This window comes from Euleptes europaea, chromosome 3, assembly GCF_029931775.1.
Source record: "Euleptes europaea isolate rEulEur1 chromosome 3, rEulEur1.hap1, whole genome shotgun sequence".
NCBI classification, from domain to species: Eukaryota; Metazoa; Chordata; class Lepidosauria; order Squamata; family Sphaerodactylidae; genus Euleptes; species Euleptes europaea.
In genome coordinates, this window is record NC_079314.1 from 16220971 (window position 1) to 16247573 (window position 26603).

At 48.5% G+C, this 26603-nt stretch overlaps 1 protein-coding gene across 1 annotated transcript; it reads left to right on the top strand.

The window, feature by feature from the left end:
• The first annotated feature begins 3580 nt into the window (after positions 1-3580).
• HPN (hepsin) lies at positions 3581-26603 on the top strand. The gene is made up of 12 exons (XM_056846393.1): positions 3581-3848; positions 7836-7937; positions 9571-9612; positions 12595-12724; positions 14389-14511; positions 15953-15993; positions 17444-17609; positions 19036-19226; positions 20010-20105; positions 21270-21412; positions 24560-24724; positions 26565-26603. The coding sequence occupies exons 1-12, from the start codon at positions 3581-3583 to the stop codon at positions 26601-26603; spliced, it is 1506 nt and encodes a 501-aa protein (XP_056702371.1).

The window sequence follows — 26603 nt, forward strand, 5'->3', positions numbered from 1 at the left end:
CTCAAACTCAGGGGTGGCACATAGCAGGTGAGGAAAAATCCATCTTTTGATCGCGCTCCCGCTGTCTCCCCCACAGCCGTGTTCAGTTATCTCAGTATCCTCATCATCATTTTCACCACCTTTATTACACATGAACCCATGAAGCTGCCTGATACTGACTCAGACCCTCGGTCCATCGAAGTCAATATTTACTCAGACCGGCAGCGGCTCTCCATGGTCTCAGGCAGGGGTCTTTCACATCACCTACTTGCCTAGTCCCTTTAACTGCAGATGCCGGGGATTGAACCAGGGACCTTCTGCATGGCAAGCAGATGCTCTGCCTCTGAGCCACAGCCCCTCCCTATTAGGCATTTACCACACCATAGTTATAAAACAATACAAAAACAAATAGTCTATAGAAGCATTAACATAACATTGCTAGTAACATTATCTAGGGCGCGCGTACAAGCAGTTCGCGCATTCTTGATACAGCTAGCAGGTATCTGGCTACTTATTGAGTAATAAAAGAGTAATAAAAGAATTTCTCTCTGATAAAAGATACATCACCAACTGCTGATCTGAGAAATGCTAAGCCCTCAATAACAAAGGTCTGATATAAACGTTCCTCGGCCTAAAGTAAAACTCACAATGCAGTAACATATGAATTAAGTGTTCAGGGTTCAGGTACCCCAACCGTGCATCGGACAACACCCACCATTGAGAGGAATTCTCTTATATCTACCATATAAAATGGCTGATGGAAGAATCTTAAATCTGGCAAAGCATAAATGCTCTGCGGACATCAGGTGATTCCAAATGAGATAAGTAAGCAGCTACAGTTCCATCATCTCAGTATCTTTTGTGCAGTTTTCTTGTCCCCCGAATCCTGGGAGTTCTTCCGCAGGATTGGGTGGTCCCTGCATAGCATCGCTTTGCTGTTGGAAGCTGTTTTCCTCAAGCCAGACGGAAGCCTTCCTTTCCCATAGGTACATCTTCCCGTTACAGTTTGAACTAATGCTCTTAATTTAACTCTTTTTTGGGGGAACGTTGAAAGCATAATCCTCACAACAGCCCTGTAAGGTGGGTCGGCAGTAGTATCCCCATATTGTAGACTCAAAGGGATGGGGCTGAGGCTGAGAACCAGTCGATTCCTTACGGTTCACTTTTATGGGGGAGATTGGAACCAGAATTGTATCTGTTCATTTAGTACCTTTTACTCCTGCCCTTCCTCCAAGGAGTTCAGGATGGTATTCATAGTTCACCTCACTGTTTTATCCTTGCAACAGCATTGTTAGGCTGAGAGAGAGAAACAGAAAGAGAGAGCGGGAAAGTGAGTCCCTGGCCCAGGTTCACCCAGTGAGTTTCGCAGAACAGTGGGAATTTGAACTCAGGTCTCGCCATCCCATACTCTAACCACGACACCGTTCCAGCTCTCGTTTCCCAGCTCGCAGCTTCAGGTTTCTTGATGGTTGCGTTTCTTTCTTTCTTGTCCGTAGGATTTCCAGGCTGTTACCAAGGTGCCTGTCGTGGGGACCTGGATTTGTGAAGAGAGGCTGCCCGCAGGCGTTGGGGTGGGGGGAGAATTGATCATTAACCGGCTCTGAAATGGCTGAAAAAGACGGTGAGTTGGATGTTTATTTTCAAAGGGCCCCTAGAACCTCCCATTCCTTCCCCTTGAATACTGTGGTCTGTCCCCCCCACCCCAGCTGGAATAGGAATTAAACATTAACGCATCTGACTGCTTTATACTGGCCTGGGAAAGGTGGTGAGGGCGCTTATCCATCACATGACCTTTCTGGGATTCCTTTACTTCACAGGTGGGCAAATTCCAGATGGATAGTCGCTTACAACACAACACACAACACAAGCCTTTATTGGCATATAAAAAGGAAGAACATACATTTGGATAAAACCAAGTACAAAGAAATACAATTGGATAAAACCATCCCAAATCAGCCATTAAGGAAAGCTACACACCATTCACGATACCTGATTGCTAACTGTAGGAACCTTGCCACTGATTCAATTATTTTTTGAGTTTGGTGTGGTCATAAGATAGGATGTCCTTATTTCACCAGAGAGCTATTCCCTGTTTATGAACAGTGGGTCAATGAACTGGGATCGGCTACAAGCATAAAAGCAACAGTTGAAAAGGACATGCACAAGGGATTCACTTTCACCATTCCCGCAGGGGCAAACTCTGTCCGCAAATGGGATTTTATTAAATCTTCCATATAGCAAGGTGGAGGGTAGTGCATTTAGCCTGGCAAGCATATATGCTCTACGTTGTTGCAGTGCAGTTAGACACGTATAGTGCTATATGTTGTCTATTTGGCCAAGGCTCCCAACTCAAGTGGGGGGACGTCTACTACTTGCATGGATAGTTGCTTTAGACTGATGTGGCTGATTTTTCACCAGAAAGTGCCCACTGGTGTCCGTGGGTGACGATGTGAATTGCATGGAGAATGCAATTTAACTGGGACTCTACTCCAGAGTGTACTTAGGGCAGAGTTAATCCAGCCCTGGCCTATTTGTTCCCTCTGTTGTGTCCTGCTGAGGCGATGGGTTTTTACGCTTGCTTTAAAAATGTGTACCTTCGTCCCAGCAGCTGGGCATTTTCACACACAGTGAGTAATGCCCTTTCAATCTGCCAGCGTGGTGTAGTTGTTAAGAACGGTGGTTTGGAGCGGTGGAGTCTGATCTGGAGAACCGGGTTTGATTCCCCACTCCACATGAGCGGCGGAGGCTGATCTGGTGAACTGGATTTGTTTCCCCACTCCTCCACACGAGGCCAGCTGGGTTACCTTGGGCAAGTCTGCTCTTATAAGGCTCTCTCAGCCCCACCTACCTCACAGGGTGTCTGTTGTGGGGAGGGGAAGGGAAGGTGATTGTAAGCCGGTTTGATTCCCCTTAAGTGGCAAAGAAAGTCAGTATATTAAAAACCTCTTCTTCTCCTTCTCCTCCTCCTCCTCCTCCCCGCCTCAAACTGGATTTTACTGCGTGAAACGGCAAAACCCGCTTGCAAATTTATTGCTAGAGTTTACTGCAAGTGGAGTGAAAATACATTATTCAGCGTGTGTGAATCCCAGCTAGAGGTTGGCCACCCTAGTTACGGGTTTTCCTTTAAGTTTAATTTGTTGAGCTGCTTTAATTGTAGAAGTGGCGGCGAACTCCTGTAAGCAAAGATATCAGCCATCCCACCAGTCAGATGGTGAGTACTTTCAATACGAAAGAGCAGTTCTCCTCTTCCTCCACCAGGCAGATCTGCTCCTGTGGCCATTTCCCCCCCCCTTATCTACCAGATGGATGGAGATGAGTGAGAAAAGGATGCGAATTGCGTTGGCCCTCTAGCTTGTTACAGTGGAAAGCATGCATACATAAGCCTGCATGTAGGTGTTGAGCTATGAAGAGCGGATTTAACAAGGCAGGCATGAAAATGTTTTCTCTTCACTTAAATTTTATCCCCATATATTTTTTATTGTATACTGGTAATGCATAGAATTTGAGTGGGTCTCGTACGAAATTAATGCACAGTAATTCACAACTGATGAATGTATTCACATTCCAAGAAACATTAACCAATATACAGCGTATTCCTGAGATGCGCTGGTGGCCGGGACCAAAGGCCTTTGGAGGCCGGCAAAGGCCCGCGCCTGCACAAAGGCCCACAGCGCTGGTGTCTGGGCAGCGCACGGTGGCGTTTGTGGCCCCAGCGCCAACATGCGGGGCCCGATGCTGGTCGCTGGCAACTGCCGTGGCACCGCCAAGCCTGAACACCGATGGAGCCTGCTGCCGGCGTCTGAACGCCGGCAAAGGCCATAGCGGCATCCCGGGAAGTGTTCCCGGGGCGTCACGGCACCAGCTGGGGGGTGGGGCCGCCGTTACAACTCGGAAATGCCCCCCCTTTTTCCCGAGATATCCTATGAGGGTTGCACGGATTTTGGGTGCCAGGCGGAGGTTTTGGCAGGCCTGAAACCTCCTTAGGAAGCAGCGCCGCTGCGTTGCCTCCTAAGCCCATCGCAGGCATTCCGGTTAGGAATGCGCTGGTAAAAGTCTTCAGTACACTGACATCAAAAACCCAGAAATGTCATCCTTTATAATTTAAATTTGTGACCTTGACTGCAGTTTTGATGTGGGCACTGGGCAGTATAAATATTTTTTTGCAGAAGGATAAGATTTTTATTTTTTAAGGAATGACGAGATAAGAAAACAATAAGCCAGTTAGGGTCTACTTCACCAAGTCCTCCTTACCCTGTGACAGATCTACTATGAAACTAATGAAGCTTAAGTTTCAGGGCCCCTAATCCTGTAGGGGACCTGAAGCAACTTTTTTTTTAATGAGTGAATTCTTCGACAAAATCGATGGAGTTTTTTCAAGTGTTTGTCATTAAAATAAGGCTATTTTAGTGATAGAATCATAAACCAATGGGTTGAAATACTTAACACGGACCTTAGAATATGCTCTAATGCCCATTTCACATGGCCTCAAAATGTCCCTGTAATTGGTCAAATTTCAAAATTTTCTCGGGGGCCTGCAGCGCCCTAACCCCCAACTATATGGGCTCACTGAGCTTGCCAGAATCTAGTCACAGCCTACATTTTGGCAGCTGGATCCTCAAATCCTTCGTTGGTGCGCGGCTTAATAGTTCTGTAGCTCAGCCCTTAGGCTAGAGCCAGTCGGAACCATAAACAGACATCTGAATTGTCAATTCAGGCTGCACTCGCCTGACCTCCCTGCTCTCTGCCATTTGGGCCTCGAGGTCCTTGCAAGGGCAGCAAGGCTCTTTGGACCATGTTGGATGTTGCCCTATCATTGCTAGTTGAGAAGGGGCCCCCATAACAATTCAAGCTTCAGGGTCCCAAAAATGTAGGTCCGCAGAGTTACTCCAGTCTAAACCCATTTGAAATGAATGGGCCTAGACTGGGGTCACTCTCTTTTGGATTGCACTCTAAACTGTGGTGGTGGAAAGTGCTGTTAAATCACAGCTGAATTATGGCGACCCCATAGGGTTTTCAAGGCAAGAGACATTCGGAGGTGGTTGGCCATTGCCTGCCTCCATATGGGCTGAGAGAGTTCTAAAAGAACTGTGACTGGCCCGAGGTCACCCAGCATGCTTCAAGTGGAGGATCGGAGAATCGATTGGCCAGGGAACCTGGAGGGTTTCCCCCCCCCCATCTTCTGGGCATGGAGTAGAGGTCACTGGGGGTGTAGGGAAGAGGTAGTTGTGAATTTCTTGCATTGTGCAGGGGTTTGGATTAGATGACCATGGAGGTCCCTTCCAGCTCTGAGATTCTATGATCCTATAAAACTGGTTGTGCAGATTGGAGTCCGCCGCTCTTAACCCACTACACCATGCTAGCTTTCACTGTAAATTATAGTCAGAGGTAGAGTTGCCAACCTCTAGGTGGTTGCTGGAGATCTCCTGCCATAACAACTGATCTCCAGTTGATAGAGATCAGTTCCCCTGGAGAAAATGGCCACTTTGGCAATTGGACTCTATGACATTGTGGTCCCTCCCCTTCTGAAATCCCACCCTCCTCAGGCTCTGCCCCCAAAATCTCCAGGTATTTCCCAATCTGGAGCTGGCAACCCCAGTCGGAGGCAAACTGAGTTTTCAGAAATCTGGTTTCCATTGAAGAATACATTCGAAGTTCAAGGCGGAAAGAGTAGACGCAAAGAACTGATGTATTTTTTGCGGTTGCCAAACCAGTTGTGCATCTCAAAGGGATTAACAGAAGCCAGAATATTGCAAGGATCTGAGGCTCAAAAACCAGGAGCCGAAAAGGGCGTGCCTGCACTTTCCCTTTCTCCCGAGGCAAGAAGCTGAAAGAATAGCTTCAAGGTGTCACGTACCTCCTTGACTGGGAGAGCTATTGTTGTGTTGCCAACACGGCTTTGGCGGCTGGGCAGATTTGCAGGGGAGGGGGAGGGGGAGGATGGCTCGGTCACCTAATTTCTCTACATTTCTAACATAGATCCTCTAGCTTAGGGGCCAGATGAGTGGCCGTGTTAAGTCTATCACAACAGAATCATACCAGAGTCCCAGAGCTGCCTTAGAGACCAACAGACCTGATTCCAGCATTAGCTTTCGTGAGCCAGAGTATGAAAGTTTGAGTGGTCTAAGTCTCCTCGCAAGGCGGCACGTGCATGCACAATTGCCCCCCAGCCCTCAGCTGGTCGGCGGGCAGAGGGGCACATTACCGGGGGTTTGCCTGCCACCAGCGGGCACCTGGCAACCCTACTGTCGCCTGGAGATCAGATGTAATAGCCGGAGATCTCCAGCCATAACCTGGAGGTTGTATGGAAAAATAATACCAAGCTCGGAAATTTTTCTATGAAAGCTTATATTCTTAATAGTGAATAAGTGCAATAGTGCTAAACAGCATGAAAGTGACAAAAATGAAACTTAAAGCTATATACAACATATAAAATACAACAGGACGAGAGGACACAAAGCTCCTTTAGGACCTTTAGGAGCTTTGTCTCTTTGCGTGAACGAACAGCTGATGAAGCTGCCCTGGTAGGCAGTGAAAACGCTTGGGACATCCGGACCGCGTTTCGTCCTTCTTGTTCTTACATGCTTGTTCAACCTGAAGTGAAAGCAAAAGGAAAACGAAACTCACGGACATTGGCTATGATAGTTTTGTAATTTATGCTTACCTTGCAAGCATTGCTGCCTTGTAGAATTTTGTAGCGTCTTGTGCAGCTACTTTGTGTCATCTCGTCCTGTTGTATTTTATATGTTGTATATAGCTTTAAGTTTCATTTTTGTCACTTTCATGTTGTTTAGCACTATTGCACTTATTCACTATTAAGAATATAAACTTTCATAGAAAAATTTCCGAGCTTGGTATTATTTTTCCATACAGCTTGTCTATTTAATACCTGTGCATTTTTTGGTTTAGCTATAACCTGGAGGTTGGCAACCCTAATGACGCCTGTCTTTCGTATGGCTGTCATCTCCATTTAGGGTTGCCATCTTTGGCTTGAGAAATTCCTGAGGGGCAGTGCCTTGGGACGGTGGAGTGTGGGGATGTGAGGCCCCCGAGTCTGGCCTCTGCAGTTTAAAACAACAGCTTGTTTAAAAAGAAAAAGTAAAAAAATTACTGACATTTGGAAAGCAATGCTGAATCTGATGGATAATTAATTAAGGTTTACACAGATTGTGTGTGTGTGTGTGTGTGTGTGTGTGTGTATATATATATATATATATATATATATATATATATATATATATATATATATATATGTGTGTGTGTGTGTGTGTGTATACACACACACACACACACACATATATATACACACACACATACATACATATATATGTGTGTGTGTGCGCGTGCGCATGTGTGTGTGTTAAGTGCCATCAAGTTGCTCCCAACTCATGGCGACCCTATGAGTCCATGTCCTCCAAAACGTCCTGTCTAACAGCCTTGCTCAGGTCTTGCAAACTAAAGGCTGTGGCTTCCTTTATTCAGTCAATCCATCTCTTGTTGGGTCTTCCCCTTTTCCTGCTGCCGTCAGCTTTTCCTAGCATGATTGTCTTTTCCAGTGTCTCTTGTCTTCTCATAATGTGACCAAAGTACGACAGCCTCAGTTTAGCCATTTTAGCTTCTAGGGTCACTTCAGGCTTAATTTGATCTAGAACCCACTGTTGTTGTTGGGGTTTGTTTTTTGGGGGCATTCCACGGTATCCGTAATACTCTCCTCCCACACCACGTTTCAAAGGAATCTGCTTTCTTCCTATGAGTGTGTATTATTGTCTTTGCATATCTTGTGATTTATTGCATCATCATCATCATCATCATCATCATGATACCAATTGCTGGCTAACCATTTCTTCTGTGTCTTCCAGGAGGCCTTACAGCATGGTGCAGTTCTCTGTGCAAAGCTGCGGCTATGGTAGCCAGTGGCTCCCTACTGCTGGCGGGGATCGGTGCTGGAATCTGGGCTATCGGTGAGTCTTTGTCACCAGTTGCCAGCTTGCCAGGGTGTAAGAGATCATTCTTGAGAGAAAAGGCTCACATTCCAGAGCCGTTTATGATTCCCATCTTGCCAGAGGAACTCACTGCTGTTATCCCGTAGTGTCTTGGGTTCAGTAAGAGAGTGGGGTGAAGCTAGGGTTGCCAACCTCCAGGTGGTGGCTGGAGATCTCCTGCTTATTACTACTGATCTTAAAGCGGCAGGGATTTTCACCTAGAGAAAATGGCTGCTTTGGAAGGTGGACTCTATGGTGCTATACCCCACTGAAGCTCCTCCCCTCCCCAAACCCCACCCTCCTTTGGCTCCACCCCCAAAATCTCTAGGCATTTCCCAACCCGGAGCTGGCAACCCTAGGTGAGGCCTTTGAAAAAAGGACGCACTACCAAAGTCTTTCTGCCTTGGACTATTCTAGTAAAAATAAGGTTGCCAACCTCCAGGTGACAGCTGGAGATCTCCTGCTATTTCAGTTGTTCTACAGGCAACCATGATCAGTTCCCCTGAAAAAAATGGCTGCTTTGGAGGATAGACTCTATGGCATTATACCCTGCTGAGGTTCCTCCCCTCCCTAGACTCTGCCCTCCCCAGACTCCACCCCAAAAATCTCCAGGTATTTCAGAATGCAGAGCTGGCAACCCTGAGTAAAAATAAAAATCAGTCAATATCTACTGTGGAATGAGCCACACAATCTCTTTCAGAGTTAACAACAGCACCATGTTTACCTGAAGGGAAGATGACCCTGAATATAACACGACCTTAGGGTTGCCAGCAGTCCTTGGGAGACTGATAGTAGTGAGACTTATCAAAACAGCATCCTGTGTTGCCATGATGTCACTTCTGGCTGTGTCTGGAATTGAGTGGAAGTGATGTCCTGGGATGCCATTATGGCCCCCACCAGTTTCCCCCTGCTGCCCTATTGAATGGTGGCGGGAGACCAAGGCGGACAGTGACCACCCAAGATGACCCCTCCCCAAAATATTAGACTCATCAAGTTTTTTATTGCTGTACATTCTTGTATTCCAATGTAAGATGGCTACCTCTTTGTCTGGGGGAAAAACACCCCTAAACCCTTGTCTTCCTCTGGGTAAATACAGTAATTTCTACACAGATTGCTACCAGTTGGAAGCAAAACCTAGACCAGGAGGGGTATGTCCAGTGCTAACACTGGGAAACCACCCGTGTGAATGCATCAGATTTAAAACCCAACTATCTTTGGAGAGAGTGGAAATCCTGTGGTAGAAGGGATGTTCCTTGTCATCCAGGGAGGAGGAGGAGAAGGAGAAGAAGAAGAAGAGTTGGTTTTTATATGCCGACTTTCTCTACCAACTAAGGGATAATCTAACCGGCTTACAATCACCCTCCCTTCCCCACAACAGACACCCTGGGAGGTGGGGGGAGGGGTTTTTGAGAGAGTTCTGAGAGAACTGTGACTGGCCCAAGGTCACCCAGCAGGCTGCATGTGGAGGACTGGGGAATCAAACTCAGTTCTGCAGATTAGAGTCCACCGCTCTTAACCACTACGCCTCTTACCTGTCCTGAGCCCCTCACTGGTCCCAGCCTTGTCCAGATTGGTGTTCTGACTTCCCCCTTGTGACTTTCCTCCAATGCAGTGATGTCGGTTTTTGGAAGCGAAGGAGAGAGTCTGTACGTCGGTGAGTATTTGGGGAGGGCTACGGCCTGTCTTTTAAACTCATGATATAGCACTGTAGGGCCCAGTTTGGTTTCTGCTGGTGCAGTGCTTTCAATAGGCTTTTTTTGGGAACAGCAACCTTATCAGGTAGGCCAGTATCCCTGCATTGCCGGTGGGCAGAAGGTGCAATTTGAACCCGGGATGTCCTGGCTCATTTGTACATATTTATATATTTGTACCTCACTTTTCTCCCTAATGGTGACCCAAAGCGGCTGGCGATGCTGTTCTCCCCTCCTCCACTTTCTCACAGCGACATCCCTGTGAGGTTGGTTAGGCTGAGAGAGTGTCACTGGTCCAGAGTTGCTCAGCAGGCTTCCATTGCAAAGAGGGGATTCGAATCTGGGTCTCCTCACCTCGCATTATAACTCGGGAAAATAGCCATGGACCATTCTCCAACAAAAGGGAATGTAGGTTCCTATCATTTACTGGCACGGAACGTATTACTAACAGTCATTGAATCAATGATTAATGGGATTCTCCTTTATCCCATTCGGTTAAGATCATGAGCTGATTTTGGAATGCCTGGGGTCCATTTGCTAGCTTTCCAACTTGTATTTATATATTTGTTGACTTCATTTATACCACACATTTCTTGGCAATGGGGACCCCAAAGCAGCTCACAACGTTCTCCTCCATTTTATCCTCACAACATCCCTGTGAGGTTAGGCTGAGAGTGCATGCCTGGCCCAAGGTCACCCGGCGAGCTTTGCATGGCACGGCAGGAATTTGATCCCGGATCCTAGTCCCACGCTCCCTCCCTGCCTCCCCCAATGTTTTTGTGTCCTGTTTTCAGTCAACTCCCAGCTCTCGTCTTTTCTCCTGATTCAGACTCCCCAACCCTTGCAGGGAAATTCAGGGAACCACTGAGGAAGGTGTCAAATCCAGGGCACGAGCTAGGGAAGGCTCCATTCACAGTTGCCGAGGCAGGACGTAACAGTAGCCTAGGGGGAAAAAAATAAGCAGTCTTCCCGCCCATTAAAATTTGCTCTCCTCCATCTGTTGAACAAAGACAAAGGTAGTCGTTGAAACCTTTTGTAGTCTTCAGGGCTAAGTCTTTGTAATCACATTTGGATCTTTTGGCTCTATGGTTTTTCCCCTTCTTTTTGAAGTATTATTGTTATCTTCTTGGGCAGGGACCAGGTTTTTTTTTTTGCATATGTAAAGGTGTGTGTAACCCTGATCTGGATGGCCCAGGCTAGCCTGATCTCGTCTGATCTCAGAAGCTAAGCAGGGTCAGCCCTGGTTAGTATTTGGATGGGAGACCACCAAGGAAGTCCAGGGTTGCTGTGCAGAGGAAGGCACTGGCAAACCACCTCGGTTAGTCTCTTGCCATGAAATCCCCCCGAAAAGGGGTCGCCATAAGTCCGCTGAGACTTGACGGCACTTTACACACACAAAGGTGTGTGTATATCTGTTGCAGGATCTGCCATGCTCTTTTTAAAAATAGCAAATGCAATGGCTTGTGAATGGGGACACCTAGAGGCAACATAGGGCTTTTCTGTATCCTGGCAGGACGTGTTTGTGTTTCCCATGTTTCTCCACCATAGGGACCCAAAGCAGCTCACAGTGTTCTCCTTTCCTCCATTCCATCCTCATGACAATCCTGTGGAGTAGCTTAGGCCGAGAGTGTTCTTGGCCCACTGTCACCCAGCAAGTTTCCATGTGGCAGAGGGGAAATTCGAGCCTGGGTCTCCCAGATCCTAGTCTGACACTCTTAACTACTACGCTGCACTGGCTGTCTGAATGTAGAAATGTTTGGTGTTGCACGGGTGTTGGTTCTTGCAGACCTTTTTTGCAGATGTGGTTTTAATAACTGAAGTATCTGATATTGACTGTACTGTACTGTATTCTATTTTAAAAAGAGAAATGTTAAAAATGAAAGACAATAGGGTTGCAGGTGTGATCAGGGGTCACAGAAAACACAGATCTGCCTGCCTTTCCAGTAGATCCTGCCATGGGTTGAACTGCCAATGCCCTATCAAAGCCACCGTGCTTTCCTAAAAGCTCTAAGGGGAACTGCTCCCATGTTTGGATGTGCCCCTAGGGTTGCCAACTCTGGTTGGGAAATTCCTGGAGATTGGGGTGGGGGGTGGGAGAGCCTGGGGAGGGACCTCCGTGGGGTATAAATCCCATAGAGCCCATTCTCCGAAGCAGCCATTTTCTCCAGGGGAGCTGATCTCTGTAGTCTGGAGACCAGTTGTAATTCCGGGAGATCTCCAGGCCCCATCTGGAGGTTGGCAACCCTAGCCCTGGCTGTTTTGCCTTGGGGGCATCCTCTTCATATTGGCCCCTAAAGGAAGATATTGGCTCAGTTCAAACAGAATGCAAAACTCTGCCTTACTGAAGCTAACTGTGGTTAGTGTGAGGGTCTGAATGTGAGCTGCTCCACCAACCATGGTTAACTAAGCTCCTACAAACCATTGTCTGAGGTTGGTTTATTAACCAATTTTACTGTGGTTTTGCATAATGTATGAATACAGACTTCGTGACCAACTTTTCTTGTTCTCTGGTGACTTCTTCGCACACAGAGATGCCTGAACGAAAAGAAGGAACCAGCCTTGGCTGAGGCAAACCAGGGTTTGAGTGGTCTTCCGCAAGCCGGATCCAGGTTTCCCAGGCTAGCAGCAGTTGAAACCATGGCTTCACCCAGTATCTGAACTGAACTGCAGGAAGGGTGTGGGATAGGTACTAGCTGGAGATCTCCTGCTATTACAACTGATCTCCAGCTGATAGAGATCAATTTCCCTGGAGAAAATGGCCGCTTTGGCCATTGGACTCTGTGGCATTGAAGTCCCTCCCCTCCCCCAAACTCTTCATTGAAGTCCCTCCCCTCCTCAGGCTCCGCCCTGAAACCTCCCATAAGTGGCAAAGAGGGACCTGGCAATCCTAGTGTGGGATGAAGGGGCGGGGCCAATCCTTAATGCCTCCTTGCCGTTCCCTGCAGTCCAGGTGAGTCTCGGAGACCAGCGCCTCACCCTGTACGATGAGAGCAAAGGGAAATGGAGGCTTCTGTGTTCATCTCCCGCTGACGCCCAAATGGCCACCATGGGTTGCGAGGAGATGGGCTTCATCAGGTACGTGTGAGTGAGGCTGGGCTCTGCGGGGTCAAGAATGGGGAGCATTGGCAGAGGCGGTGAGGTAGTAGTAAGAGAAAGCAGTGGGGGTTATTTATGGCTACCCATTTTGTTTCCAGGCTCAATTCAAAGTGCTGGTTTCTTGTCTTTAAAGCCCTAAATGGCTTGGGGTGGGGGTACCTGAGAGACCACCTCCTTCCATACCATTCAGCTCCCCAGGTCAGATCTGACTCGCTATCCCTGCTCGCTGTGCCTCCCCCTTCAGAGGTGAAGCAACTGAAGACAGGGCTTTTACAGTGGTGGTCCCTTGCCTATGGGATGTCCTTCCCTTTGAGGCAGCATGTATACATTTTCTAAATAAACAACAACTAAGTAGATCCCAGGAACTTTGCAAAAAAAAAATCCCATTGCTCCTGGGGGGCATTTTTGCAGGTAGAGGTCCCAAATTTTCAGGGTAGCAGGAAGGGACTCTCCTTGCAAGAACATCCACGTTTGGTGAAGATTGGGTCAGACCCCAGAGTTATGGGGTCTGGAAGGGGTCGCCCCCATCCTCCTCCATTGAAATGCATTGGCAAATTGGTGTGTTCAGAATCTTTAGTGTGATCTTAGCAATGTATCTTTGCAAAGTTCACACCTTGCCTCCATAGAGATACAATGTATAGGGGAATTCGGCATTTCGGTTTTCCCGAATAAAAAAAGGCCATTTAAACCCGAACCTGAATTCTCCCGAATTTCCCCCCCCCCCAACAGCCCTAATTCAGGGGTCTGAACAATTGCAGGAAGCAGGACATTTTTTTCGCTTTCCAAGGTGCAGAGTGCCTTTCCTTCCTTCCAGCACCTTCTTGCCATGAGAGACAGGGAAGAAGGGGTGATTTGTTTAGAGCAGCGCTTCCCAAACTTTTCGGGCCACCGCCCCCTTGGTTCCACAAACTCAACCCCGGCGCCCCCTACCCTACCCTATAAAAAGCAGTATTCAAAATAGGGGTTTGCATGACGCACTAAAGAAGCTAAGAACAATTCAATTTCAAAACAGTAACAATTAATTGCGTAATTTCAAAATCCAATTAGAACTTTTCAGTTGAAATCTATTCAACAGAACTGATGGACTTGATCCAGTGGTACCAGCTCTTTAAAGCCTGGGAAAAAATTCTGATAGTTTCCGCCAAATTTGCCAGCATGGTAGCTTGATCTACTGTAAATTAGTGAACAACACAGTTGAAGGGGGCCACCTCTAGCGCCTCCCCGCTGCCCTTTTGCCTCATAGTGACCCCCTAGGTAATCCCACCGCCCCCAGGGGGTGGTACTGCCCACTTTGGGAACCACTGGTTTAGAGTGATGACAGGAACTGCCTGGGGGGTGGGGGGGTGGACGGAGTGCAGTATTCCATGAGCCCAAGCTGTCATAGGGGATCACGGAGGCATCAAGGTTACCTGAGGATAGCTAACAGGGTATCTGTTCTAATCAAGGATCTTGTATGTGTTCCGTTGACTGTGAGAGGGGTCTTCTCTAATAGGATGTGGGCTCTTTGCTGTCCTGCCGGGGGGATTCCTCCTACAAGGAGGGGGGGAAATTCCTCCTACAATAGTCACTCAAGATGAGCATAGCCAATTGGAGATCATTCTAATGAATCTGATGCATTCTCAGCTTTTCTGCCTTCATTCCAGATCTCTCTCGCACTCGGTCCTGTCTGCCAACACCACGGGGGTGAACGGGACTTCTGGCTATTTCTGTGTGGACGAGTACCGCCTGCCTTTTGCCCGAAGGCTCAACGAGGCCATTGTTGTGTGGTAAGGTACAAGATGAGCTGACTTAACCCTGCAAAGGTCTCTGTTGTCTTCCTTCCCCTCGAGCCTTTGGTTAGTGACCCAGAACTAGATCCTAGCAAAGTGTGGGATCCCATTCAATGGACCTCTGATCCTGTTAAATGATGATGATATGGATCTCCTTCCTGGTTTGCTCTTCTGTGCTGGCTTCCCACTTTTTTGGCAGCAGGAGGCTAAAGTTGAAGGAGACCATTTCAGGGAAAACAAACAGCACTTAGCAGGTCCTTCAGTTGCCTGGTGAGTTCAGTTCAGCAACTGAAATGATAGACAGATGTGGATACTATTGAATCAAATAAGTACTTGAAGGGCTGTCATACAGAGGATGGTGCTGAGTTGTTTTCTGTTGCTCCAGAAGGTCGGACCAGAAGCAACGGGTTGAAATTAAATCGAAAGAGTTTCCGTCTAGACATTAGGCAGAATTTTCTAACAGTTAGAGCGATTCCTCAGTGGAACAGGCTTCCTTGGGAGGTGGTAAGCTCTCCTTCCCTGGAGGTTTTTAAGCAGAGGCTAGATGGCCATCTGTCAGCAATGCTGATTCTATGACCTTAGGCAGATCATGAGAGGGCCATCTTCTGGGCATGAAGTGTGGGTCACTGGGGGTGTCGGGGAGGGGGAAGGTAGTTTGGAATTTCCTGCATTGTGCAGGGGGGTTGGACTAGATTACCCTGGTGGTACCTTCTAACTCTGTGATTCTATGAAATGCAAGTTCAAGAGGGGAGGGGTCATGGCTTAGTGGTAGAGGTTCTGCCTTGCATGCAGAAGGTCCCAGGTTCAATCCATGACATCTTCAGTTAAAAGGGTCAGGTAGCAGGTGATGTGAAAGACCTCAACCTGAGATCCTAGAGAGCTTCTGCCAGCCAGAGAAGACAATACTAACCTTGATAAACCAAAGCATCTGACTCAGTACCAAGCAGCTTTGTGGATTCAGCCACAAGCTCTGCTCCATGCTTAAGAGAGCCCCTTCATTTTTTACTTTTTAAAAAATGCTGCATCAATGTGGTTTTTCGATTACTTCCAGCCATAAGAACTAGAATCTTGTTGTTGTTTTTTCAAATAAGAGCTGGGTTTTTGGATTGTTGATTGCAAGGAGCTATGGAATCCACACGTCCTGACCTGGGTAGCCCCTGGCTAGCCTGATCTCGTCAGATCTCAGAAGCGAAGCAGGGTCGGCCCTGGTTAGTATTTGGATGGGCGACCGCCAAGGAACACCAGGGTCGTAACATGGAGGCAGGCAATGGCAAACCGCCTCCGAACACCTCTTGCCACGAAGAGCCTATGGGGTCGCCATAAGTCAGCTGTGACTTGACAGCCCGCAAAAAATAGAATCCACAAACCTCTAATGATGCCACTCCCTCCTTCCTCTCCAGAGCTGAGCGTTCTCCTCTTTCTGTTCTCTCTTTTGCAGTGAATGTCCAACAGGCCAGTTCCTGGCAACGCTCTGCCAAGGTATGGAAACCCTGATGCTTTCGAGGGGCACCATTTTGAGCCATACGCTTGCATACAGGTCTCTGTATGCATTCAGACAGAGCCAGTGGGGCGAAGTGTATAAGAGTGGTGAACTCTAATCTGGAGAACCGGGTTGGTTTCCCCACTCCTACACATGAAGCCAGCTGGGTGACCTTGGGCTAGTCACAGCTCTCTTAGGGCTCTCTCAGCCCCACCTACCTTACAGGTGTCTGTTGTGGGGAGGGAAAGGGAAGGCGATTGTAACCAGTTTGGTTTTCCTTAAAAAGGTAGAGAAAACTGGCATATAAAAACCAGCTCTTCTTCTTCACTCTCTTTCTCTGTATCTCTTCTTTCCCAGTCTTTGATTCAGACATGTTTCTGAGTCTTTCTTGATTCTCCTTATGCTGTGATTCCAAACCTACCTGTCCCTTTTTTTCTCACCTGCTTGCACCTGGATGCTCTTTGGGAGTCTCTGAAGCTTGCCATGGAAGCTCTGCTGGACCAATTCTGACATATTTGGGGGGGGTCATGCAATGGGCTTTCCTGTGATCTCATACAGGTGGAAAAGTTACATCTGAATGGGGTAAAGTTATTCAACTGACTCTTAGTAGAAGAAGAAAAGTTGATTTTTATATGCCGATTTTCTCTACCTTTAAGAAGTCTCAAAGCAGGTTACAATCACCTTCCCTTCCCCCGCCCCCCCACAACAGGCACCTTGTGAGGTAGGTAGGGACAAGAGAGTTCTGAGAGAACTGTGACTAGCCCAAGGTCATCCAGCAGGCTGTATGTGGAGGAGTGGGGAAACCAACCTTGTTCACCATATTAGAGTCTGCCACTCATGTGGAGGAGTGGGGAATCAAACCTGGTTCTCCAAATTAGAGTCCACCACTCTTAACCACTACACCTCACTGGGGTAATATGTTCTCTGCCAGTAAATGATAGGCACTTACATTCCCTTTTGTTGGAGAATGGTTAGGTAAGGTCAGGGGAGCTAGCCAGAAGGTTAAGCGTATAAACTTAGCGATGGCAGGCAGGACATGGAGAGGTGGGAGAAGCCCCAGACTCCTTGTATTGGCCAAACCAAATGAGACCTTTGCTTTAATTTGATCATTCAGTGTCCATGTGTAAAATAAACCTGTTGAACATTGAGATATTGGAATGAAATTTGGAGGGCATGTTTGGAACAAGATCCTCCGGTTTTTGGTTTGAATACACCCATTTTCACGAGGAGAGGAAGGAAAATGCAGAATGACTGAGACATTGAAAGGACGGTTGGTGGTCATATTTAGGACAACATTCTGCACCTGGAGATCAAATGCCAGGTTAACCCCAGTGTATTTTTTTAAGGGGTGGGGAGACAGGAACTATGCATAACCCTTGACACATGACTGAATTGTGGGAATCACCGTTTACACATGTCCATACCTAACCCCCGATGTGTGCCTTGCAGAATGCGGACGCCGAAAGTTGCCCGTGGACCGCATTGTGGGGGGCCTAGACGCCAGCTTGGGCAAATGGCCGTGGCAAGTCAGCCTGCGCTACGACGGGACTCACATCTGCGGGGGCTCCATCATCTCTGACGAGTGGGTCGTCACGGCTGCGCACTGTTTCCCAGAGTAAGTGGCAGCCCAAATCTGAGTTGCCGTTATGATAGCAGCCAGCTTCCTAAGGTTGCCATCTTGGGGTCTGACCTGATTTCAGAAGAAGAAGAAGAATTTAAATTTATGGTGGCTGCTTATGAGAAAGATTGGCAGAACTGGGGAACTTTATTTTGACTATGGATTATGGGGACTGTAGAGTGATGGAGGTGTATCTCTGTGTTATATTTCCGTTTTTAGGTTTTTCTTTTGTCAAAGATACTGAACTATCTCGTAATGTTTTATGATGGTTTTGACAGTATTAATGGGGGACATAGGTCCTTTTGTTGCCTCTTTTCCCCTTTTTGAGAGTTGGTTTTGCAGCCTAGATGGGAGTTTATGGGGGTTCTTATTATTCACTTAGTTTTCCCCCCTATGTATTTTATGTTTTATGACCATTTTAAGTTAAATAAATAAATTTTAAAAAAAAGAAGGAAAAGAGTTAGTTTTTATAAGCCCATTTCCTCTACCACTTAAGGAAGAATCAGACCAGCTTCCCTTCCCCTCCCCACAACAGACACCCTGGAAGGGAGGGAGGGCTGAGAGAGCTCAAAGAAAACTGTGACTAGCCCTAGGTCGCCCAGCTGGCTTTATGCGTAGGAGTGGGGAAACCTACCCAGTTTGCCAGATTAGCACCCGCCGCTCCTGTGGAGGAGTGGGCAATCAAACCCAGTTCTCCAGATTAGAGTCCACTGCTCCAAACCACTGCTCTTAACCACTACACCACGCTGGCTTTCAGGAATCTAGGCTACTTCTTTGGTTCCCCTGGGGAAGGAATAAAACCTCAGGGGAGAGAAGCCTGAACTAAGGGGGAAGCTGTTCCCCCCCCCGCTTAGTTTGATAGCCTCTGTGTTGCACTCACCATCCATGTCCATCGGATTCTATCCTGAGGTATTAAGTACATTCAGGCTTTTCCTAACCTTTCTCCTAACCTGCAGGGAGGGGCTGTGGCTCAGTGGTAGAGCATCTGCTTGGCATGCAGAAGGTCCCAGGTTTAATCCCCGGCATCTCCAATTAAATGGACCAGGCAAGTAGGTGATGTGAAAGACCTCTGCCTGAGACCTGGAGAGCCGCTGCCAGTCTGAGTAGACAATACTGACTTGGATGGACCGAGGGTTTGATTCAGTATAAGGCAGCTTCATGTGTGTTCATGTGTGTGTGTTCAAACACATACAGCGCAAGGCAGGCAATGGCAAACCACCTCTGAACATCTCTTGTCTTCAAAAACCTAGGGGGTCGCCATAAGTGGTCTGCGACTTGACAGCAAAAAAAAAACAAGTGTGTGTGTGTATAAATTTAGATTGATCATAATCTTGAAGGGTTGCTTCACTTTGTGCTTGGTCACTCTCCAGTTGCGCATCCCTAGTACTGATAACTGCTCTTCTTCTCTGATCTCTGTCTGCAGGAAGACTCGGTTGGTCGGCCGGTGGCTGGTGGTCGCAGGTGTGGTTTCTCAGCTCTCTTCCCAGGGGCTGCAGGTGGGGGTGACGAGTGTCGTGTACCACGGCGGGTATCAGCCTTTCCTGGATCCCAACAGCGAGGAGAACAGCAACGACATTGCTCTTTTGCACTTGGGAACGCCCCTTTCCTTCAGTGGTGAGGACATGGGGTGGGAGTGGGGGAGGAGAGCATACGGGTGGGAGGAGGGAGAACAGCAGTGGCATTGCTCTTATGCACTTGGGAACGCCTCTTTCCTTCAATGGTGAGGACATGGGATGGAATTGGGGGGAGGAGAGCATTCAGGTGTGAGGAGGGAGAGTGGTTAAGGTGTCGGACTAGGACCTGGGAAACCCAGGTTCGAATCCCCACTCTGTCATGGAAACTTGCTGGGTAACCTTGGGCCAGTCACACGCTCTCAGCTTTGACCCTGGCAAGTATTTGGATGGGAGACCTCCAAGGAATCCCAGGGGCGTGATGCAGAGGCAGGCGATGGCCAACCACCTCTGAATGTCTCTTGCCTTGAAAACCCTGTGGGGTCACTATTAAGTCAGCTATGACTTGACGGCAGAAAAAGGGGTGGAGATTCTTGGGCAGCCCTGGCAGCTCCATAGCTAATGACTCTTCTGCAAGGGGGGAAAAAGGTTCCTTTTCTCGGCAAAAAAACCTCATATCTGCCTTAAAAAGAGGCTATTCCTATCTTAGATCCTTTCGAGCTAGAGATCTGCTAGGAGCCACAAAGGGCCAGACCAAATGATTTTGTGGGCCTTAAACGACCCCCCGGGCCTGACGTTCCCCACCCCTGCCCTATGACCTTGATAAAAACTGCCCTATGACCTTGATAAAAACTGTCCTTCTGTTTTCCCAATTGCTGAGTTGTGAGCAAGCCATAGATGGGGCAGCAAGATTAGTTCTCCCGATGATGCTGTTTTCTCTCCGCAGAATATATCCAGCCCGTCTGTCTCCCAGCCCTGGGCCAACCCTTGGTGGATGGCAAAGTCTGTACAGTGACTGGCTGGGGCAACACACAGTACTATGGTAAGTACCTGTCGAGGCCACTGGGTGGCAGCAGTTCTTATGGGTTGGGGAGGATTGATCTACCCTGCAATCATATTGTGCAAATACAGATGTTGCTACAAGGCATAGCATTGTAAAAACCTCACACGTGGGTCTCGTGGAAAAGATTCAAGTGTGCAGGGTTGTTGTTTTTCTGATTTCCCTCTCCCGTGGCAGCCCTGCAGTTCCCCTCGGCTTGAGAACAGCGTAAAGGTTGTAAGCCGGGGTGTCAAACTCATGTGTTATGAGGGCCGGATATAACATAAACGTCACTTGGTCATGCCGGGCCATGTGTACCATAAAATTTAATGCCAGGTACCAGTGAGCCCCGTGGCGCAGAGTGGTAAGCTGCAGTACTGCAGTCAGAAGCTCTGCTCACGACCTGAGTTTGATCCCGACGGAAGTCGGTTTCAGGTAGTCTGCTCAAGATTGACTCAGACTTCCATCCTTCCGAGGTCGGTAAAATGAGTACCCAGCTTGCTGGGGGTAAAGGGAAGATGACTGGGGAAGGCACTGGCAAACCACCCCGCAAACAAAGTCTGCCTAGGAAACGTCGGGATGTGACGTCACCCCATGGGTCAGGAATGACCTGGTGCTTGCACAGGGGACCTTTACCTTTACCGGTGGTACAAACTTTATAGAAGAGACCGGCAAAGTCAATTAATGATATTATTTTCTACTTTATTTTTTACTTCAAATACAGACATGCTTAACATGATAACACTTACAGTATTTTTAAAAATTTAACAGTCTTTGATCATTGACACCTCGGGACCGGGGCAGGGGGTTGGCTGCCTCGGCTGGTGAGCCCGCAGTGAGTCCCCCAGCCCAGATCGAGAATGAGGGAGGTTGCTGCTTCGGCTGGCTTGCGGGCTGGATAAGAGCTCTCTGGGGGCTGAATCTGGGCCCCAGGCCGTATGTTTGACATCCCTGTTGTAAGCGTTTGATACGGAACTCCCTCCCCCCGTGTTACTTTTTCCACTTGGATGACACGTCAGGAAACTTTGTCTTGGAGGATGCTGGTGTTCATGTGGCACCCTTTTAAAGCCCAAGTCAATGTTGCGGTGACCCCAGTTACCAACCCCAGCAGGTAGAGGGAGGGACAGGGTTCTCCCGGTTCCATGGCTCAATCTGTCCCCCCTGCAGGGCAACAGTCGGACGTGCTGCAAGAGGCCAGCGTGCCGATCATCAGTACCAGCGTCTGCAACGGCCTGGATTACTATGGCAAGCAGATCAGGCCCAAGATGTTCTGCGCAGGCTATGCTGCTGGGGGAATGGACGCCTGCCAGGTACACGGTGCTCGACTGGGTGGAAGCACACGAGTGTGCAGCACACCTGCGGAAGTGTGCGGCACACCTGCCTTCGTGTTTTGGGAAGGGGAGAGTGGTGGAGTGGGAGGGGGTAAATGGCCATGGAAAGGCCCCACCCTCCATGGAGAGAAGGAGGGAGAAAGACTCCCCTACCAGACCTGTACATAGCTGGGTTGGGCACGGCACCCTCCTTCCAGATGCTCCAGGCTACCAAAGAAGGGAGAACCAACCTTGCATGAGGGGGACTGGCTTGTGGGGGCCGCTATCACACACCTCACACAGAGACGCTACCACACACCTCACACAGGGCTGCTACCACACACCTCACATAGAGACGCTACCACACTCCGCACAGGGCAAGGGCTACCCTGTGTTTACGCCTGGGTGGGGTAACCCTGGTGGGGAAGAAGAAGAGTTGGTTTTTATATGCCGATTTTCTCTACCTTTGAAGGAGAAGCAAACCGGTTTACAATCTCCTTCCCTTCCTCTCCCCACGTTAGACACCTTGTGAGGTAGGTGGGGCTGAGAGAGTTCGGAGAGAGCTGTGACTAGCCCAAGGTCACCCAGCTGGCTTCATGTAGAGGACTGGGGAAACCAACCTGGTTCTCTAAATTAGAGTCCACTGCTCAGGTGGAGGAGTGGGGAATCGAACCCGGTTCTCCAGATTAGAGTCTGCCGCTCAGGTGGAGGAGCGGGGAATCAAACCCGGTTCTCCAGATTAGAGTCCACCGCCCTTAACCCACACCATGCTGGCTCTCCAGGGAGGTAGGGTCCCTGAAGCCATTGGCCCTCCAGGACTTTCCCCCAGTGACTTTAATGGCTGGTCCACTCCAGGGGGAGTTCAGGCAACAGTACATTATGAATGAGTCGTATGGTGAGCTGGTTTGGACTTGAAAGCCCCAAATGCCCAGATCAATATACAGGACCTTGATCAGGACATTGATCAGCACCTCCTTGTTTAGCAATGATTAATGTTGATTCCATTTAATGGAGTTGATTTTTTTAAAAAAATGGTTAAATTGAGCAATAGCTAAAGAGCAAGTAGTATCGCTGCTCCAACTGGGTCAACTCCTAGGCTCATAGGTGTGTAGGAATAGGTCAGGCCCGAGCCAAGAGGTTGAAATTAAATCAAAGGAGTTTTCAGCTAAACATTAGGAAGAACTTCCAAACAGTTTGAGCGGTTCCTCGGTGGAACAGGCTTCCTCGGGAGGTGGCGGGCTCTCCTTTGGAGGTTTTTAAGCAGAGGCTAGATGGCCATCTGTCAGCAATGCTGATTCTGTAAACTTAGGCAGATCTTGAGAGGGAGGGCAGGAAAGGTTGCGTCAGTGCTTGGCTCTCGTGGCCCTTTCTTATGGAAGGTTTCATAAGAACATACGTTTCCCCCTCCCATCTTCTGGGCATAGAGTAGGGGTCACTGGGGGTGTGGGGGGGAGGTAGTTGTGAATTTCCTGCATTGTGCAGGGGGTTGGAGTAGATGACCCTGGAGGTCCCGTCCAGATCTGTGTTTCTATGCTTTTAGGTCTGGATTAGACAGTTGAATCTGAGGGTTCCATAAGCAATTCATGCACTCTTGGGGTAGGAAGTTGGTCTTCGCAGTTGTCTGGTTCCTGGTGCCCAGATGAATATATGGTTGGAAGGCAGTGGGAATTATGCCTATAGTGATCAGAACTAGACTCAAGCTTTTGGGCTAGTCAATTGCAGGCCTTTGTCCACTGGACTGTCCAAGGGTCAGCCTGATAAGATTGAGTACAAAAGAGCAAGAGTCCAGCAGCACCTTAAAGACTAACAAAATTTCCAGCCAGGTATGAGCTTTCGTGAGTCACAGCTCACTTCTTCAGATATAGCTAGAATGTGAGTCCATCTATCCTTTAGAGAAGAGTGAATTCAGACACCCAATGGCAATAGCATGTAACTATAAATTAAACGTAAATGACATTAGCTGGCATGATTGGATTAGGTGCGATATGCAGAGGGGAAGTAGACTTGGAGAAATCAGCACTGGTAATGAGACACAAATCCCAGGTCTCTATTCAATCCAGGAGAATGCATTGTCTTGAGCTTCATTATTAGTTGTAATTAAGGGGCTACTGGACTCTGGGTCTTTTCTTCTGCTACAGCCAGACTAACATGGTTACCCACATTGATACGATTGGTTCACATCCCCTCTATGGTTTCCTGGGTTGCTAGTGCTTTATGATCCTAGCAATTTTTGTTGTTATTAAATGGGACGTCAACAGCTTGGGGAAACAAGAGGGGAGAAAGCAAGCAAAAGGGAAAGAATTAGGGTTGCTACCAAGAACCCTGTTTTTCCATTGGTCCCCAATTCTTTTCCGCTTTACCCAGAAGCCTAAAGGGGAGGAGAGAGGGGGAAAGAGGCTTGGTAAATAAGGGGCTGACCGCATCCTTTAAAGAGTACGGTTGCCAACCTCCAGGTAGTGGCCGGAGGTCTCCCACTATTACAACTGATCTCCAGGCAACAGAGATCAGTTCACCTGGAGAAAATGGCTGCTTTGGAAGGTGGACTCTATGGCATTACACTCCATTGAAGCTCCTCCCCTCCCTAAACCCCGCCTTCCTCAGGCTCAACCCCCCAAAACTCCAGGTATTTCCCAACCCAGAGCTGGCAACCCTATTTAAAGGGCCAGATATCTTCCTAGGAGCTGCCATGATCCAAGCTCTGGAAGCGAGCTTGGAGGGACCATCTTGGTCAGGCTGTTGACCCTGAGGCTCCTAGTTACTTGCTGCACCACAAGAAGGCCTATCTGAAAGAGAAGGGGGAATGATAGCAGCTACACTGGAGAGCCAGTGTGGTATAGTGGTTAAGAGCAGTGGTTTGGAGCGATGGACTTTAATCTGGAGACCCGGGTTTGATCCCCTCTCCTCCATATGAATGGCAGACTCTTTATCTGGTGAACCGAGTTCATTTCCCCGCTCCTCCACATGAAGCCAGCTGGGGGTCCTTGGGCTAGTCACAGCTCTCTTAGGTCGGGCTGAGAGAGCTCTATCTCACGGGGTGTCTGTTGTGGGGAGGAGAAGGGAAGGCGATTGTAAGCCAGTTCGATTTTTCCTTAAGTGGTAGAGAAAGTCGGCATATAAAAACCAACTCTTCTTCTTTCTTTGGAACAGGGTGACAGTGGTGGCCCCTTTGTGTGTGAGGACAGCATCTCACAGGCTGCACGTTGGCGACTCTGTGGCATCGTGAGCTGGGGCACTGGTTGCGCGTTAGCCAACAAGCCGGGAGTCTACACCAAGGTCAATGACTTTCAGGGCTGGATCTACCGGGCCATGAAGGTAAACAGCATGTGGGTGTAGCTTGTTTCAAGGCGGCAATCATATTACTCTCAGGCAACAAAAGCAACAGGGTGCGCCACGGGAGGGCAGGGCCAGTCTCAAAAGGGCTGCTGTTTGGGTGGATTAGTGGTTAAGAGCGGTGGTTTGGAGCGGTGGACTCTGATCTGGAGAACCGGGCTCGATTCCCCACTCCTCCACATGAGCGGCGGAGGCTAATCTGGTGAACTGGATTTGTTTCCCCACTCCTACACCCGAAGCCAGCTGGGTGACCTTGAGCTAGTCACAGCCCCAATGGCTGCCATTGGGGGCAGGTTTAGCTTTTTGCTTTGCTGTTTGGCTTTAATTTCCAAAGGAAGGGGAAGGTTTGGTCCTTACCAAGGCGCAGGGGGAAGTTGCCAAGGTCCGAGACATAAGGAAGTTTCTTTCTGTGGCTGAGTGAAGGTGCATGGCTGCGATTAGGCCTCCCATTTTCCCTCCTGGGGTGCGTAATTACCAACCCCCTGCCCCAATTTCCCACCCCTGAGGAACTGAGGAGCTGGGAAAAAAAAAGGCCACTGCATAGTGACACTCTAGGAATTTTCACTAGTCTCTGTGGGGAAGACCATAGAGACTAGCGGAGGCAGTCTCGAATGTCGCTCGGGAGTGACATTGCATCCTCCCCCAACGCTGCCCTCCGCACACTCTATCTGCTCAATCTCCTGGTGTTTGCCAAGGATGAATGGTGAACTCTAGCTTTTACGTGCCTGTGTGGAATGAACTCAGAGCTTTGCTCAGCTAGCTGGTAAGAAGTGGGTGCCAGGAAACACTCAGTGCCTTTTTTTGGGGGTGGGGAGGTGCCAGTACACATCTGTAAGGTTGTGCCGATTTCCACCAATCCACTTCTTCCCTGTGTAGGCTGTCCCTTGAAGTTTGCTCTCTTTTTCTCTGGCTAAGTGGGGCCAGCTGGCACATGAGGGTGAGGACTTGGGAGAACCCTACAAAAAAGGATGCCACATCTAGTACCAGTGACTACCATCACAGAAAAGCCCCCCAACTGAGGACTGCAGATTTATCTTTCCTTTATCCAAATATACCAGAAGGTCACCCATCTTCGCCAAAGAATAAATGTCCAACCTTGCTGATTTGTAAAATGAATTCTGGTCGGTGGCTTTACTTATCATCCGCGACTGGATTCTCCAATGAAAGGAAACTTGGGGAAACATGCTTGTCCTTTTCTGCGGGGCCTTCACCGTGCAGTAGCATCCCCCTGGTTAGCATCAAGTCAAGTTTAATAATACGGTCGACTGACAATCACGGGCCAACACATCAACATTTTCAGACACAATAGTTTTGCACTGCAAAATCACAGACTGCCCATACATATAAAGGTGTAAGGTCAATAAAAGTAACCCCTAGTTAAAATTATCACATTAAAATTGCTAAAATTGTAAAATATTCTCTAACCATCATTCTCTAATAAAGCTCTGCATATTTTAATAGCAACAACGCAGAAGTTGGCAGTTTGGAGCTTAAGCTGAGGATCTTCTCCTAATAGGAGCTTCTTTGCCAAAAGCTCAACTGACTCACCAGGGAATTTACCAAGTAGGGGGGTAATAAGCTTTGATCTAACTTCGTGGTAGAATGGGCAACATATCAGTGCATGTTCAATGGTTTCAATGTCCCCTGTTCCACACGGACATGACCTCTCTAGTTAGCATCAATCCCATCCAAAAATTCCCCAGCGCTCTCGTAGCTGGCGCGTTCCAAGGGCAAGGCCAAGATCCTTCCCCTCCTCCAGTTCTCTGCCTCCCACCTCGACCAGCCCAGAAGGGGCTATGACATCTTCTCCTTCTCTCCACAGACGCACTCCCAGGCCAGCGGGATGGTCATCCAGCACTGA

Coding starts and splice junctions, on each gene's coding strand:
- HPN (XM_056846393.1), top strand. CDS start 3,581: ATGCGCTGGTGGCCGGGACCAAAGGCCTTTGGAGGCCGGCAAAGGCCC. Junction 12,725..14,388: donor GAGGAGATGGGCTTCATCAG/GTACGTGTGAGT, acceptor CCTTCATTCCAG/ATCTCTCTCGCACTCGGTCC. Junction 19,227..20,009: donor AACGCCCCTTTCCTTCAGTG/GTGAGGACATGG, acceptor TTCTCTCCGCAG/AATATATCCAGCCCGTCTGT.